This window comes from Periplaneta americana, chromosome 2 (assembly GCF_040183065.1).
Source record: "Periplaneta americana isolate PAMFEO1 chromosome 2, P.americana_PAMFEO1_priV1, whole genome shotgun sequence".
Classification (NCBI taxonomy): domain Eukaryota; kingdom Metazoa; phylum Arthropoda; class Insecta; order Blattodea; family Blattidae; genus Periplaneta; species Periplaneta americana.
The window spans coordinates 171,726,073-171,744,146 of NC_091118.1; the positions used below are offsets into that span (position 1 = coordinate 171,726,073).

Consider the following 18,074-nt stretch of genomic DNA (forward strand, 5'->3'; position numbering starts at 1 on the left):
CGTGAAATACTCAAAGTATAAGGAATACTTGTTTTTGATACGAGAGGGAACCATTAACTGACTTTAAATTAAATTGAAATCCAAAATTACAGAATAGAAAATTATTTTACTCCTATATTTTCTTAACCAATTTTTTCCTGCCTGAACTATTGGAAAGAAAATCTTCAGTAAGCTCTTTTATCATCATTCAAAAATATATTTTATTGTTACTATCGTTATTTTATAGTATAGAAGTTAATAACTGAAGGATTCTATAAAACAAGCGGCAAAATTAAACTTTTTGAAAACATATCAAGGATTTTTGTCTGAACACTTGAATTGTTTAAAATTACAATTGCATTTTTTTACTACCGGTATTTTTGTTAGTATCATGCTATTGATCTAATTTAATCCAAATTTTGCTATTATATTATAATTTACTCGTGTAATTATACTTTTTGATAAACTAAAAATTTATCACAGATTTGCAGTTCTTTCTTGATACAGTTATTAATTCAATTGAAAGTAGTTCCATATACTCACAAATATATTCCGATATAACTAACTTTGAGTATTCTAGAAATCAGTTTACGATAATAGCATTACGAATGGCTTATGAATGATGGTGTACGTTTATTTTGTAGATGGAGTAAATTAATTATGAAGTTGTTGTTTGTAGCTTCAGTGTTGTACATAATTAATTTAATTCTGGAAGTTGTGCCATGAAAACAGTTACAGTACAAAGTGTGTGGTACCAGTGTGTCAAGTATGGGTTACGACACTGGCTGCGAAGTTTCGTAATAATCCATTTTAACTTTGAAGGAATAGTAATCTTATTTAAGTTACAAAAATAGTATATTACCGATACTGCTTTTAATTATTTCAAAATATCAAATTAATTAAATATAATTAGAATGATCTTATTAAAAAACACAGCTTATAATTTAGCATCCAGAAATTTAATTTATATCTCAATAAAAATTATTTTTTCTAGAACTCGTAAATTGTATTCTTAAATTCTTGACGATAGATGAATATCAGGAATTGATGTGATTGACTAGAATGTAGTCAGGGTTATAGCGTAAAAGTTAGGAAAATCTATAATACCCAAGATGATTAATATTATTTATATTCTTCTCTAGTATATATTATTTAATTCTATAAACTAATTCTCATATATTCCACATTAACAATGACTTTATAATTTTTACAGGATACATATTTAATATAAATTATGTATTTCTCTGTAATTAGCCTAATTTTTATAAATGTTCTCTGTGGTAAAATTTAGAAAAAAAAAATACACAGGTTTAACTTCTAAAATTGATTCTCGAGTGTCAAGCCATATCTTAAATTCGCTGAATTGTCAAACGCTGCAGAATTAATGTACATAGTGAACCGTAAGTAATGTTATTAATTTTAGGCGGTTATTCCTTGAGATATTTCAAACAAAAGGGTTTAATACAGTTTCGCTCGTTTTTGCTTCCTTTTCGAGAAAAAATTGTTTTATACGAGACATTTCATATCGTATTTTGGGAAAGCCAATAATTCCCAATTCAATTTAAGAGGGTAGTGGCTTATGATAATGAATGGTTGAAAGAATTTTAGTTTTGTCCTTTAAATGTGCAGAAATTTTATCAGAACAAATGTAACTTTTCGTTCTGAAAAGGAATCTTTAAATGTTACATTTGCACGGATCAAAATTTCTGTATATTTAAAGGACAAAACTACAATTCTTTTTGTCATTTATTATCATAATACGCTGCTCTCTTAAATTGCCTGAACACATTGGGAATTAAATCAATGGCTTTCCAAAACACGCTATGAAATTTTTAATATAGGGGAGAGTCGGGTAGTATCGGACATCGGGTAATATCGGACAGTGAGTTTCTTTCATATACCACACGATGATAGTACCTGATTGACATGGTTATGTTTCTGTGATGTCGCATAGAGAAACGTAACCATGTCATTCAGGTACTACCATATGGTGGTAGATGAAAGAAACGCACTGTCCGATACTACCCGATGCCCGATACTACCCGACTCTCCCCTAAACAATTTTTAACTGGGAAAGGGAGCAAAAATGAGCAAAATCGTATTAAACTTTTTCGTTTCAAATATCTCAAGGAATAACCCGCTGAAATTAATGACATTACTTATGGTTAGGGGAGAGTCGGGTAGTATCGGACATCGGGTAATATCGGACAGTGAGTTTCTTTCATCTACCACACGATGATAGTACCTGATTGACATGGTTACGTTTCTGTGATGTCGCATAGAGAAACGTAACAATGTCATTCAGGTACTACCATATGGTGATAGATGAAAGAAACGCACTGTTCGATATTACCCGATGTCCGATACTACCCTACTCTCCCCTAACTCTGTATAGTGTGGTATAACCCAAATATCAGGTATTACCTCTATACTTGGAATAATTCCTGTAGTTACTTGCTTGTTAGACGTGCATGTAAAAATTCCATGGAATTTATCTCTTTTTAAAATGATATGATTGATTTGTTTCGTGTTCACTTCCACGTCAGTGATACGGACAGTTACGAATTTTGCAGAAATCGTTTAATTATGACAGAAAAAAAAAGAAATATCGCAATCGAAAATGATTTAACAAGAAATGTGATTATATAACGTAATAGGGAAAATAATGATAAAAATGTTGATATTGATATTCAATCAAACTTTTAAAATCTCACAAGATGCCAGTCTTTACCACTTCACTTGTACTGAATTTTCAGAGGTATGTTATTTGTGTGAATGCTCATACATTTTAAATATATAATTATTTATTTTTATATAGCAGATTTCATTATATTTATGTGTCAATTTCTACAGCAATCACCAAGAATCCTTACTCTAATAGGTCACAGTGTTATTTTTCTTCTAGTATTTCTTATTTCTAACATAGACTCAATTTATTTTCTAGGCATGAGTTTGGGCACGATATATAATACAGAACTTCATGACACAAATTTAAAAAGATACATTATATTTCATTTTACGAAGACGAAACTATTTGTGACATGAAGTTCTATAATTAGAATGTATTTATCTAGATGCTTCTTTCCACATAACCTCCTTTCACTGTTATTTTCAGTCTTGTAACTTGTTTATAGTTTTGTATAGGTTTTCAATATATTTGTGTAATTTGAAGAACGAAACAATTTTATCGTAAATTATATTTTGAAGTAATTTAAAATTGGTTTATGATGATATTTTATAAACAATAAATTCGCGTTACAGACTTATATAAGAATATCGTTCTTCAAAACTTTTTCATGCTACCAGAAATTAATATAGTTTTCAGTAGCTTTAATATGCTATGAATTTTTGACATAATGTGTGTAATATATCTGTTCTGCATTCAAGATTCCTTAATTGAAAGCCAAGCAACAAGGTACAATATAAAATCTATACATAGTTTTTGTGTCTCGTATCTTAATGAATAAAGAAAACAAAGCTACTTAATCAAACTTTGACTGAAATGAGATTTGATGTGTATTCATCAATCGACTTTTCAGAACAAAGTGATGTAACAAGAAACTTAGTTATTCAATTTCCTGTCTAATTAATGGAACAACATCAGTTCTCTAACAATTAGAAATATAACTAAGTACGGAGTGAAAAGTGAACGATAGAAACTTAATGTAAAGTATTGTATTGAAGGCAAATCCAATTAAGGAAATCTTTTGCAGGTTGTGATGTAAATACGGTTCGTTATGTAAAGCGACACTTAGGCAGCAATACTGTGCATAAAATGTGTACTTATTTAAGTAATATTTCTATTGCATTATAATTCTAGTTGTATAAATGAAAATATATAACTCTGATCACGAAAATAATATAGGGCAAAGGTTGGTAATACTGTGATACGAGTAATTTTGTGATAGTTCTTTTTGAGAATTTATTACAATTTTACTGAGCGAGAGAAGGACCGGTTTTGTGCAGCAACTTGTCCACGAACATTCCCTTAATACATTGACGCAAAAAATCGATCTTCCTCTCTCCCAGTAAAATTGTAATAAATTCTCAAAAAGAACTATCACAATATTACTCATATCACGATATTACCAACATTTACCCTAATATCCAGCCACAATCAAAACATCTGAATTCTTTCTATTATAATTAATACTATGAATCTATAATTCTTGCAATTCTTTATGAACACATTTCATATTTGAAATATACATTTTTTTTATTTTCTTAGATTTTTTTACAAACCTTGTGTTGTAGGTGAGAAATTAAATAATTACATATATTTTCAAGAAATTGTATGTGAAGTACAATTTTGATTGAGGATTTACTTCAGCAAGATATATATTCATAGCATTTAAACATGAATACTTAAATTTATGTTCTATAAGATTTGTATGACTATAAATATCAAACGAATATTGTCCCTTAAAAAAGTGTATTAAGGACATTGAATAGTTAAGATGGTTACTCCGAGTGCTATAAATTATAAAATATTTTCAACCTTTATATTTTTAATATTATTAAAGATAATTGAATGAAACTGCGCCGAAATATAAATCAATTAAGATGTAATGTTCGTGTATTTGGTACCTAATAATTTTTTAATAGGTTTGTTTATGAAAAACATATTAAGAGGCTGAATTCTGATAGTTTGTTTGCGTTCATTTAGGTAAACTTTTCTCAGAGATTGTTTTATGTATGACTGTCAAATGTTTTTTTTTGTGGTAAATAATATTTTTGAAAATTTTCGCCTAAAATTTTATCAAATAGACAGATATTAGTTTAAGCAAAAATAATAGTAATATCGTGTTAAAAACCGTTAAACTTTAGTAATAAAAATAATAATTTAAAAATAAAAAAAAACATAATGATTTACAATTTTAAGTACAAATTGTACAATTTATCTTCAAAAATGTATAGTGCGAATTTCAATAATGTATGTCATATAGTTCCTGAGAAAAGTGTACCTAATTAAGTATAAAAGAAACAGATTTCAGCCCATGTAATTTGTTCGCATACAAACTTATTAAAATGATTTCCTACTATCTGCATTACACTATTCTTAAGGAGTTAGGTGTTTTGGAAATATTCAACATTTTTTTCCTCCATTACTGTATCTTGTACAAAAATGAAAATTGGTATGTGTAAAACACTGTTCTTCTGCAGTATGAAAAAAAAAATATTTTTACGATTTAAAAATATATATATATATATTTTTTTTTTTTTTTTTTTTTTTTTTTTCAAAATTCAAAACTGTGGCAGTTCACTGTGCAGTGATGAAGTGTTTCCCTCATAAACTTGTTAACTTTTTCATGTTCTCTCTCTTTTATTTTATTGCTGAAACTCATGTTTACAATATCATGCTCTTTCAACTGTATTTCTTAATAAATATTTTTTTGTGTTAGAAGAAAATACTGATATTTGACCATTTTTTTAAATAGATTTATTTTTATCAGCCAATCTATCAAAGTTAGAGAAGTGATTTTGCATCATATTGTAGATATGACATGCATAAATACACACAAAAGAGTTCATCACAGAATGTTGGTTAGTTTTTTTAGTTATTGTGGGAAACGCTTCATCACTGTACAGTGAAATGAATTTTGGAAAAAAAAAAGGTAAATAATTTTTTTAATCGTGAAAATATTTTTTTTTCATATAACAGAAGGACAGTGTTTTACTCATACTAATTTTCATTATTGTACAGTAGTGGCAAAAAGAACCGAACCGACTGTTGTAGCTGATTTCAGAATCACAGATTCAAATTTTGCTAGTCAGAAAACACATCCATCTTGTATAATTAATTGTAAAAATGAAATTTATTGCATTTGTTCGATTCTTACCGTATTTTGTTTCCTTTAGTACCTCAAACTTACAGACGAAAAATCTTTTTAGAGTTTTATTTTCATCTGGCATTAATATTACATTTCTACCTCTATTCGGCAAAGATAACTGCGTATTTTTACATTAAATAGCAGTACATACCTCTGGCTTCACTATCCATATTGAAATTACCACAGTTTGACACAATACACAGCACAGGATTCTTTTCTATCCGCTACAAGGGTCGGTCCGGTTTTTCTTAACTCTACTGTATAGGATATAGTAATGAAGGAAAAAATTTTGAATTTTTCCAAAATTTTACTGCTGTAGACTGTATCTAACCCCTTAAATTGCTTCATATTGTGGCTAAGTTTCATTTAATTATCTTCAGTATTGTTAAAAATAAAAAAGTTTAAACTATTTTTCAAGTTATAAGCACTTGAAGCAGACATCTAACTACTCAGTATCTTTAATGGTTTTATAAATACCTGTTAGTCATTACTTATACCGCAGTTCTACTATTATAATTCAATCATTAATATTTTATGTTTCATAACTTCGCAACTAATAATGTTCATTAATGTTTTTTTTTTTTTTTAATTTTACTTCAAATTAATTTACCACGAAAATTATATAAATATATCGTTGCTTAAGTGCGCTTTACACTATATACTATATGTCTGAATAGAGTTCAAATAAAATAGACGTTCTCTAACACTTGAATCTTGCTAGTTATAAGATAAATTTAGTGAGTTTATGGAGAAGTCTTTTTGGGACTGTCTTCTCATAAACATTGTCTATATATTTCTGTACATTTGAACTAATTGCTGTTCCTTTCTGTGTTCTTTCTACTTCCTCCGTTAATTTTTATTTTCTCCCACTTTTTCGTTTCTCTTATATTTTCTTAAACAGAAAGAATCAAATGTACCATGCAGTCTCTACCATCATGACTATGAGGTATAGTACAAGATGATAACGTATACCATCACCAAGCACCAGAGTACTCATGTGTGTCCCCGCTAATTCGTTTGACGTGCCATATGTGTTTGTGCTTTTGTGTGTAGATGTGTTGAATTTGTGTGTAATAATTAACATGTATACCCTTTAGATCCACAGTAATCCACAAAGAGACAAACTACAAGGAAAGTGTATTTGTTTCCTTTGAGGATATAATGAGAACAATAATGTTCAAGATATTTAATAAGGTACTGACCATGACAGTGTACCTCTGAGTTTGTAACGGATTTTAAATTTATGAAAGAATATTGCACGTGTTACTCGAGAAAATATGCGATAAATTTGTTTATGCTCGACCATGCCGAAATGTAGTAATTATACACCTGATAGTAGCCCTTTAATGCACCTCATTAAAGTACACCTATTCATTATAATTCAGTTATTCAGCCAATGAGAAATCACCATTGTACCATTATGAAACCGCAAGTATCGATTATTCTCGGATATGCAATCGAAAGATAATTAGCGAAAAGTCACGGAGGCTGGAAACCAATACTGTCGCAGAAGGTTATGTTCTGTTACTATAATAATTAGCGTTAATTGTAAATAATATTCAAATAAATTCAATTTGTCATCTCGTTTTCAATTCTAAATCAATTTCCAGGTTATATCAAGACTAATCTTCATGTTATTCTCTAGATTATATCAAGGTCAATCACATTCGTGCCTCGGAAAAAATCAATACTTTCGCGTCTGCGCACATCTCACAATTCAGGTCAGTTCCGCTCCTCACTTACGTAACCATAACATGAATACTTATGAATAATTTCAAGTTAGAAATATGGTCGAGCATAAAAAGTCGTATGAAAATTTGCCTATAATAGTAATTAAGACGCTCGTATGAAAATTATGAAACTCGCTTGCGCTCGTTTCATAAACAAACATACTCGCGTCTTAATTACTACCATTATAGGCTCGTTGCATAATGTACTATTAATTGATGTTACATTACATACTTCATTTATTGTCAGACTCTTTATACATATAAACATTTCGTTGCCCCTCAGAGTAACTAATGTATTTACCCTTTTAATATTGGTTCCATAATTGTTTGCATTAATATACACTTGATTAAAATACATATGTATATTTTTATCATTAATACACCAAATTTTATACTAAATTTGATGTATGTTATCTACTCTTAATTCTTTACCAGTTTTTTCTTATTTTATACTATTGAATTTTGTACATTTATTTTAACGTTATTAAAACTCAGTAAATTTGGAAAATATTTTTACTGAAACTTAAACGTCCTTAATTGTTTATCTTGGCACATTTCTCCCAATGAAAATAAATAATTTTATGAAATGTCGTGAACTGTATTATAGAAATTCATTTTTACTCTTTCTTTTTTTGGTCCAGTTAACAGTAAAAAAAAATTAGTTACTCTTTGTCGCAAGTCTAAAAATTTATTTCTCTTCCTAGAAGTTAATTAAAGAAATTAATCGAAGGAAAGAAAAAGCAAGTTCTATTTCTGTTAAATAGTTTCTGACAACGCTGTTGCACAAGACAATTCTATTAAATTAATTTTATAAGATCATGTTTCATTTCTCCTTTTCCCATTCATCGGAACACAATTTATATCTTATTATATGTTAGGAGGAACGTATAAAATATAATACCTAATGTAATTATTCTGTAGACGTTTAGTTTCGTATTTGGGTTCGATCACTGATCCTTACTTTATTGTTCGTTGCCTATGCATATTTTATTATTTAATTAAAAATAAAACTGAATTCGTCTGCATTATTTTCGTTAGAATAAAAATGGAACAATCTTTAAACAATTTTCCTTTTCTGTTCCTACTAATAATTTGTCTATCTTGTTTCTGCCAGACAAAATTAATGTATTCCAATGCTTCCGCTTAAAGTTCGTCTTTACATAGACACTACCCTATATATTTTGTGGGTTATATTACGACGCTGTATCAACATCTCAGGTTATTTAGCATCTGAATGAAATTAAGGTGATAATGTCGGTGAAATGAGTCCGGGGTCCAGCACCGATAGTTACCCAGCATTTGCTCGTATTGGGTTGAGGGGAAAACCCCGGGAAAACCTCAACCAGGTAACTTGCCCCGACCGAAATTCGAACCTGGGCCACCTGGTTTCGCGGTCAGACGCGCTAACCGTTACTCCACAGGTGTGGACTTCCCTGTGTTCTTTTGATCTATTTTATATTTCATTGTTATTACAGGAGATATGTTTATTATAATTGCTTGATATTTATTTGTCTATTCATATTTTCAAAGGGGATTAGATGTCTTAAAATAATAATTTTGAAAATTGTTGTTCTTAAGTATTATTTTTAAATTTATCATTGTTCCGTATTCTCACCGCAATCATATTGTATTTTTAATTTCACCTCTGCTTTGTATTCTGGATCCTAGTGGTCAGCCGTAGATTTCGGCCAGATGTCCCAAATTGTGAAATTTGTGTTCATGCTGTACGATATGTAAATTCTTCATTGCACTTTCCCACAAAAGTAGGCTACATTAAATTTTAACCTACATGTAGAAAACGCGAAATACATCGATCGTTTATATTACATTGGTTAAGTACGTACCTTACGTGAATTAATACATAATTCGATAATAATGAAGGCTTTAATTAAGTTATTCCATACTGTATTATAAGGTCGGAAATTCACCCTGCCTTGCATATTATTTATGATGAAATTATATATTGTATAACTTTAAATTATATATATATATATATATATATATATATATATATATATATATATATATATAGGAGTTGTAGGAGTTTTACTGAAAAATTTCTAACTTATATCACAGTCTGTTCAATTAAATATCATTAATTTATTCATTTATTAAATTTATTTATTTATTTACTTACTTACCTACTTACTTACATACTTACTTACCTACCTACTTACTTACTTTATTTATTTATTTATTTATTTATTTATTTATTTATTTATTTATTTATTTATTTATTTATTTATTATTTATTTATTTATTCTGGTGGAGTTATGACCATCAGGCCTTTTCTTTCACAGAAAATTATTTTACAAAGACTACGTAATATATACAATGGACGCATAATGTTGAAGTAAGTACTGTTAACAATCTTTAGATACATCTTCAATTTTCAATGATCTTTATGCAAAATTTTTACTGGTATACAGTGAATGCATAATGCCGATACGTTACTTTAACATTAATACTGAAAACTAAAGTTGTAAATGCTCCAGCAGAATTAAATTGTTTATAATTATGTTAGGGGGAAAGGAACTTACTGGTCACCCTACCCCATTATCTCCTGGTCTAGTTGTCTCATAAGTGGTGTTTTTTTTTGGTATCACTTGTGAGGTTCAAACCTGTTTTCGGACAGTTGCCTAAACAACATAATTATGTTAAATGTTTTACATGTTAAATGCAAGGGAATATAAATGTTTACAATAAAATGTTCCATTAACACATGTTACATTCGGTGCAAGTATTCAAAAGAACATATTAATATATAAAGATTTTAATTCAGTATTTTTCCATTTACAATAATAATACTGTGGAGTAACGGTTAGCATGTCTGACTGCGAAACTAGCGGGCCCGGGTTCAAATCCTGGTTGGCGCATATTACCTGTTTGAGATTTTTTCCGGTGTATTCCATCGATTTGTTAAGACTAAATGTTAGTTAACTTTCAGCGCTTTGCTGGCATTATCACCTTCATTCCGCTCAGACGCTAGATAGCCATTTTAATAGGTAAAGCGTAGTAAAAATAAACCAATTAAAAATAATCTTTACATAATATCGACATTTGATGTATTGAATTTTAATGTTATAAATATTATAAATGCTTTTATAAAAAATTATAATGCATAATACATTTTCAGTGCGCAAAATATAATTTGGAAGTAATCCTGTAAATTGTGCCGCAGATTTTCCATTCATCCACGTACGTCAAAATCCACACAATTTTTTCACGTCGGTTTTGTTCGTCAGTGAGTGTGGTTGGATTGTAGCCGCTGTTATAAAGGCTTATGAATTCCCATTCATGTAAGCCCTGTTCCCGTATTCCCGGAGGTCAGAGTGCAGGGAATTTACAGCAGTTTGTCTCCAGTCCACGTTTGTATGTACGTTACATCAAATAGGCTTGATGTGAGCCCTCTAGCCGCTTAAACTTTACATAGAGCAAGACTCCAGCCTCTTTTGTATACAGTACACAGTCGCGTCGTCATTTGTTACAGCATCTATCACTGCGTTTTAAAGCCATAGGGAATCGATTCTCATCTTGACAAATGACCTACGCTGTGCACAAAACGAGAAATGGAAGTAAACAACTTTTAGCGAATGTTTGTCACAGAAGTCATACGACGCTCGATTTGTTCCCTGTGATTAAATAGCGCTGTCCTTGTTTCTCCGACAATTTCATTACATGAACAGTGAAACTTCTTGAAATAACTTAAATTAAATTCCATATTTGAAACATTACCATTAAATTCCTTCTGCCTAGAACTTGCTCTCAAATATCGTTCTAACACATTGTTTGATTTCCAGATACTTTTGCCTGTAAGTGTTAAAATTTAATACCATTAATTCCCTAATCATTATAAAAACATTATTCTTATATTAATATTTACTTTCCGCACATAACTTTCTCAAATACGAACCTATTACAGCCTCGGCTTCAAAGGTAGCCTACTTCCCCAAATGTATTAAAATTTAATACAATTCATTCTCCTCAATTAAGATGTAGGGATATTACTTTCTTGGCTTTCAAGATACTATTTCCTATCAATATTAAAATTAAGAACCATTCATTCCTTTTAGTTATTTAAAAAATATATAACGAAACTTACTTCCTACCAATAACTTACTCAAATACAGATCTATTGCTATATTGGCTACAAAGATACTTTTTCCTAAATGTATTAAAATTCAAACACAATTAATTCTTCTCTGGATGATTTAAAAATACTTTCTATATTCAGACTTACTTTCTACAAACTACTTTCTAAAATATAGAACTAGTGCGCTCTTGACTTCAAATCTATTACATTTTAATACAATTTATCCTTCTCTGGATAGTTTAAAAATAGTACAGTCTGATCCGTTTTGGGTATGGATAATATTAATTTATTATTATAAAGCTATTATAATAGTAGGAAAAATTTCTTGCTGGTTATATTGTGATATTGTTAAATGTTTGTAAAAAACTTGTAAATTTTAAATCCTCTATGGGGAATTTGTACTGGTCTGCCAGAAACCAAATGATGTTGAATCAATCTGGTTGAGCATTAAATACACACATACATACATACATACATACATACATACATACATACATACATACATACATACATACATACATACATACATACATACATACATACATACATACATACATACATACATACATACATACATACATACATACATACATACATACATACATACATATTAATATTAAGAGATGGGAGTTTCCATATATGACAATCAACAATGCATAATCTGAAAGGACAAATGAAAATTGTAGATGATTATAATGGCTACTACAAAATTGTGCATGTTTTTTTAACACTGAATCTGTTTCTAAAAATATTCGATACCACAACATTACGGAATCGTATTTAGGTACATTACGCACACCATACTCACGTCGAATTCCCTTTGAACTCTCAAATTCAGCATACCAAATAACACATTATGCCCGCTGTTGATTTGTAGTAGCCATTTTAATCATCTACGATTTTCATTTGTCCTTTCAGATTATGCATTGTTGATTATGGAAACTCCCATCCTTTAAGCATAATATTACCAGCAAAAAATTATCATACTATCATAATAGCATTATAATAATAAATTAATATTATCCATACCCAAACGGATCAGCCTGTATTTTAAAATGTGTTATAATAGGACAATTGAAATAAGTTCTGTGACGTATTGTTCAGGGTTTTGACTTCAATATAATAAGTATTATTATATCCAATCATAAGTGAATGTGTTGGTACAAACTTGTTGCACTTCATTACGTGATCGAACCCAAATATATTACTCTTCATCAGTCCTCTATAACTAGTTATGTATGAAATGTAACCAACTGTAGGAAAAAAATATCTCATAAAGAAATGTGTTTTTTTATCCTATGTCATCAGCATCGAACATGTTGTTCATTGTCCTTCTTGAAGTCGGCTAGTTCTGTGAAGAATTTGTTTCAGTAGTCCCTTTCCCTTACGGGGTTAGGTACAACATACAGCATTAATTCTTTTGGAAATATTCAACATTTTTTTCCTTCATTACTGTATCATATAATAATAATCCGTGGCGCTACAGCCCGTGAAGGGCCTAGACCGACCAGCCGGCTGCTGGCCTCACGCCCACATGTTGAAGCAGAGGTGGACGATCATCCAACCAGAATGGAGGTATCGTGTGGTTAGCACGATGATCCCCCCAGCCGTTATAGCTGGCATTCGCAACCGGATTTCGCTACCTATCGTTGCTCCCCAAGTGCATCACGATGCTGGGTGGGCACCGGTCCCATACACTGGCTGAAATTTCATGAGAAAATTTCTTCCCCATGAGGACTCGAACAAGCGCACATTCCGTAACGCGAGTCCTAGGCAGGATGCCTTAGACCGCGACGCCACGGCGCGGGACACTGTACCATATACAATAATGAAAATCGGTATGTGTAAAACACTGTTCTTCTGCTATATGAAAAAAAATATTTTTATGGTAAAAAATTATTTAGGCCTATATATATTTTTTTTCAATATTCAAAATGGTGACAGTTCACTGTGCAGTGATGAAGCGTTTCCCTCATAACTCATAAACTTGTTAACATTTTCAGGTTCTCTCGCTTTTATTTTATTGCTGAAACTCATGTTTACAATATCATGCTCTTTCAACTACATTCCTTAATAAATAATATTTTTCTTTATTTTGTGTTAAGAGAAAATACTAATATTTTACCATTTTTTAAATTCATTTATTTTTTATCAGGCAATCTATCAAAGGTAGAGAAGTGATCTTGTATCATATTGTAGATATGATATGCATAATTACGTACTAAACATTTCATCACAGAATGTTGGATAGTTTTTTAGTTATGTGGGAAACGCTTCGTCACTGCACGGGGAACAGAATTTTGAAAAAAAAAATGTATAATTTTTTTTTATCGTAAAAATATTTTTTTGTTCATATACTGTAACAGAAGGACAGTGTTTTACTCAAGCTATTTTTCATTATTGTACAATATACAGTAATGGAGGAAAAAAAAGTTGAATATTTCCAAAATTTTACTGCTGTAAGCTGTACCTAACCCTTTAAGGTTGTCGATTTTACAATGCAAAATATGTTCCTAGTCATTTGTCAGTATGTGAAGATTAGCGCGTAAGGTTAAACTGTGAATTTATAATACTGCGTGTTCATTTCAAAGTATGTCATGACGTCACTGTTGTGAGTCAGCGATTTGAAGCGAGTTTCAGCTATTATGTCAGAGAAGTTGACTATTAATCAAGGCGTTCAATCTGAACTTGAGAACGTGTACGGTATAACTTGAACGTCGTAGCAACAGATGGCTGTCTGTAAAGTCTGTGTGCTACCATAACCTCTTTCGAACTGTGTTTTGTGCGGGAAAGTCGTACGCAGGGTATTTGTTATCATCGGTTGCGTACGGCAACATTCCACAATACAAATCAAATGCTCCGTGTCCATGTTGACCGTCCAAGTTAATGTCAACAAATACGTAAGTAATCGTCTTAACCCTCTCCCCATATCCCGACAGTAAGGAAAAAACTCACCTCAGTACGTGTTTCCAAACAGTTCATATTCCTGCCACTACAGGTGTTACCGTACCTATCTGTAAGTACTCTTCAGAATGAACGCAGTACTTGCTAGGCAACTTCTCTGGCACGTAGGTAATACGCCTCTGCGGAAGTGTAGGAAGATTGAATTCTCTAGGCTCATCGACTAGCCACATGACGGCATACAGCGAGTCATGACACACTTTGAACTGAACACGCAGTAGTGGTAAACTCCCACATCTGCCTGTACATTTGACTCCTTTCCCTAAATGCCTCTACACTAGTTATCACATGTATTTACTGTATAAAGAGTTAACACTAGACGTTGTGGCTTTTCATATATGTTTTCACTTATCACTGATTTTCTTTGTGTACTTTACTATCCATAGATCACTGTATTTCTAACTTATTAGATTTCTTTCTACCCCCTTCTAGGTCTATACTTCATATTACCATTTCGTCTTTGTTCTGTCGCTTCACTCTATATGAAGTAAAATGTACATAAACCCTATTTTATGTGATTTTAGCGAGAGTGTAACAATTTTAGGGCTGTGTTAATTATTCATTTCTACTCCAGTGCTAGTTTCTACCTATCTCGTTGTGAATGAAAATTATGACAGACGTTAACAGCAAAATGTAATATTTAATGCTATCCATTTTAAATTATGTTTCATTAATAAATTCCATAATAACTTTGTGCTTCACCTCATTATCGGCATTATAAAATTTTATTTTAACTAAAATAACGCCATTAGCACAATATATGTTTTAAACGTAAATAATTTCTTAAATTGGTGGTATTGTATTGTGAAGATAGAAAAGTTAAAAAAGCAATTAATGTTATATACTGTATAAGATTACAAATTTATTCGTTTTGAGGTGTGATTCAACTATAATACAAATTAAAATAAACCTGCATAGTGAAATCTACGTACAATAACATCTTATGTAAAAGTGAACCCATACCTATACAAAGCAAGTAATTTCCAATATTTTGGCAATAAGTTTTCGCCGATACTTTAATATAACGTTCACTCATAATTTCAAATAATATTTTATAAAAATATTAAACATTTTTTACAAAAGCTACTCGTTTTATTTGCTACTATTGTGAGATATTCTTGTACTCAAAATTTCGCTCTCTGATTTTATAATGTAAGAATTTTCGTAGAAATAATAACTAATTCATTTATTGTCTGAATATTGAAGTTGGGATGTACGCTTAAGAAGTTGTGAAATATTTTATCAATATATACATTTCGAACTACTGTCATGAAACTCACATTTATACTTATGTGCTATTTTGAGCTAGGTAGTACCCAGAAAAAACTTGGAATATTTTGACAGTAATACTTTTCCTTAAAATTTCTAATAATATTTTAGAAATAGGCCTACATTAAAAACATTTCTACAAGATATACTCATATTATTTGCTACTGCTGTGAGATATTTTTGCATTCAAAATTTCGCTGTAGGCAAATATATGTGAGAATTTTGATGGAAATAGTACCAATTTCGTTTGTTGTCCAAATTTGAAATTGGGATGTGTTTAAACAAATGTAAAATATTTTATCTATATAATTTCAAAGAACTTTAAAAAAAGCTATCGCATTAATTCATGTTCCCTATTTTAAACTATTTACTCGAAAAGAAATTTGTATAATATTTTAACAGTAATTTTTCGCCGATACTGAATTAATACTTTCTCTTATAATTTCAAATAATATTATACAAATACGTTAAAAACATTTATATAAAAGCTACTCGTATTATTTTCTACTATTGCGAGCTATTTTTATACTCAAATTTTCGCTCTTATATAAGAATTTTATTGGAAAAAATACCAAATTCTTTGTTGTTGAATTTTAAATTTGGGATGTACGCTTTAAAAGTTGTGAAACATTTCATCAATATACATTTAGAATTACTTTCATAGTAATATTACATTTATATGAGCAATTTTAAGCCAGGTACGAGTACTCAAAAACGGAGCTTCAAAAACTCTAAAAATATACAGAAAATAACTCTCTTAACGAATTATACCTGCAACGAACGAAGCAAAATTAAGAATATGTAGAGAAGTCGTCAGTTACTATGGAGTAGCCTATAAATTCACCAAACGGCCCTTAAAATTGTGACTCACTAAAATGTGTTCAGTCTGAAGACAATGTGAAAGCTAATACACTTTAGTTTCCTTGTATTTTCTAGGCAGCACTCTGTATGTTTGTTTGTCGCTTTGGTTAATTAGGGGGCAGCAACGAGTGTCTTGTGTCGAACATAATGCTTCCATAGCAACCAGTGTTTAGTTAGCGAAAACCACTTCGAGACGTGTTTGTCCGAGCTCCACTAATTAGCTAATCAATCACTGTAGCAACCCCGTGTGACATACTTGCACGAACTAACTAGTGATTTTTTGAAAGCAATGATGTTATTGTTGTGTGTAGTTTGATCCAGTTCAAGTCCACAAAATGGCGCTTAGTTGTAGAAACAAACTGTATTCGTTGATTAAATGTGTTTTTATTGTAAGTGAGCCTGTTAAAGATTATTTGTACTGTATAGAGCTTAATAATTTCCTAATAGTTTTATTAAAATATGAAAAATATTTTAATAACAGATTACTTAAATGTCTGCTTTTGAATATTGTGTGCAACTAACAACTGCAATCGTTGGTTCCCAAACTTTTAGTTCGCCACATAATGCTTCCAAGCAAACGTTCTGATGGGGGCAGATAAAAAAGTTAAATTTTTTTCTTCCATCATATTAATAATGTCAAAAGAAGTGCATATACAAATTTTGTCCACTCGACCGCAATTACGGAGGGCCGTGAAAAAATAAGTTCGCCAGAGGCCTGTAACAGGAAAAAAGACACAATTTCATTGGACATTTATTGGAACGGACAGAGGAATTGTTGAGCTACTTTTTCAACATATTTTCCATCGGAATTGAGACATTTCTCATACCATGGGATCGACAGAGAGAGAGAGAGGTGCAGACGCAGTCAAACGCTGGTTCCGATCTGAGGCGGCTGACTTCTACGACACAAAAATTGATCTCATGGTATGACAAATGTCTCAATTCCAGTGGCTTATATGTTGACAAATAGCGCAACAATTGCTGTATCTATTTCAATAAATATTTCTATGTAATTGTGCTTTTTTCTATAAACGGTCCCAGGGAAAATCACTTTCTGGACGGCCTTGTAATTGCGGTCGAGTGGCCAAAATTTGTATAAACATTTCTTTTGACGTTATTAACATGGTGGAAGAAAAAAATTTAACGTTTTTATCTGCCCCCATCAGAACGTTTGCTTGTAAGACAATAGTATCTTTTCTTTGAAGTTTTAAATTATGATTATTTCATATTTTCGGTTAAAAAGTCAGTATTGTTTTATATATTATTAAAATGTAATGAAATTATTATCTTCATTCTCCGCTTTTACCCAAGTGACAGGAAATGAGGCTAAAATTTAATAACTCTCGATTT

At 30.7% G+C, this 18,074-nt stretch overlaps 1 protein-coding gene across 1 annotated transcript in view; it reads left to right on the forward strand.

Annotated features, from left to right (window-relative positions):
* LOC138695208 (uncharacterized) overlaps window positions 1-18,074 on the forward strand; it is a 666,755-nt gene that overhangs the window by 464,058 nt on the left and 184,623 nt on the right. Inside the window, exon 10 of the mRNA XM_069819668.1 lies at window positions 6,712-6,756. Coding sequence (XP_069675769.1) covers window positions 6,712-6,756 — 45 coding nt within the window. The remainder of the gene's footprint in view (window positions 1-6,711; window positions 6,757-18,074) is intronic.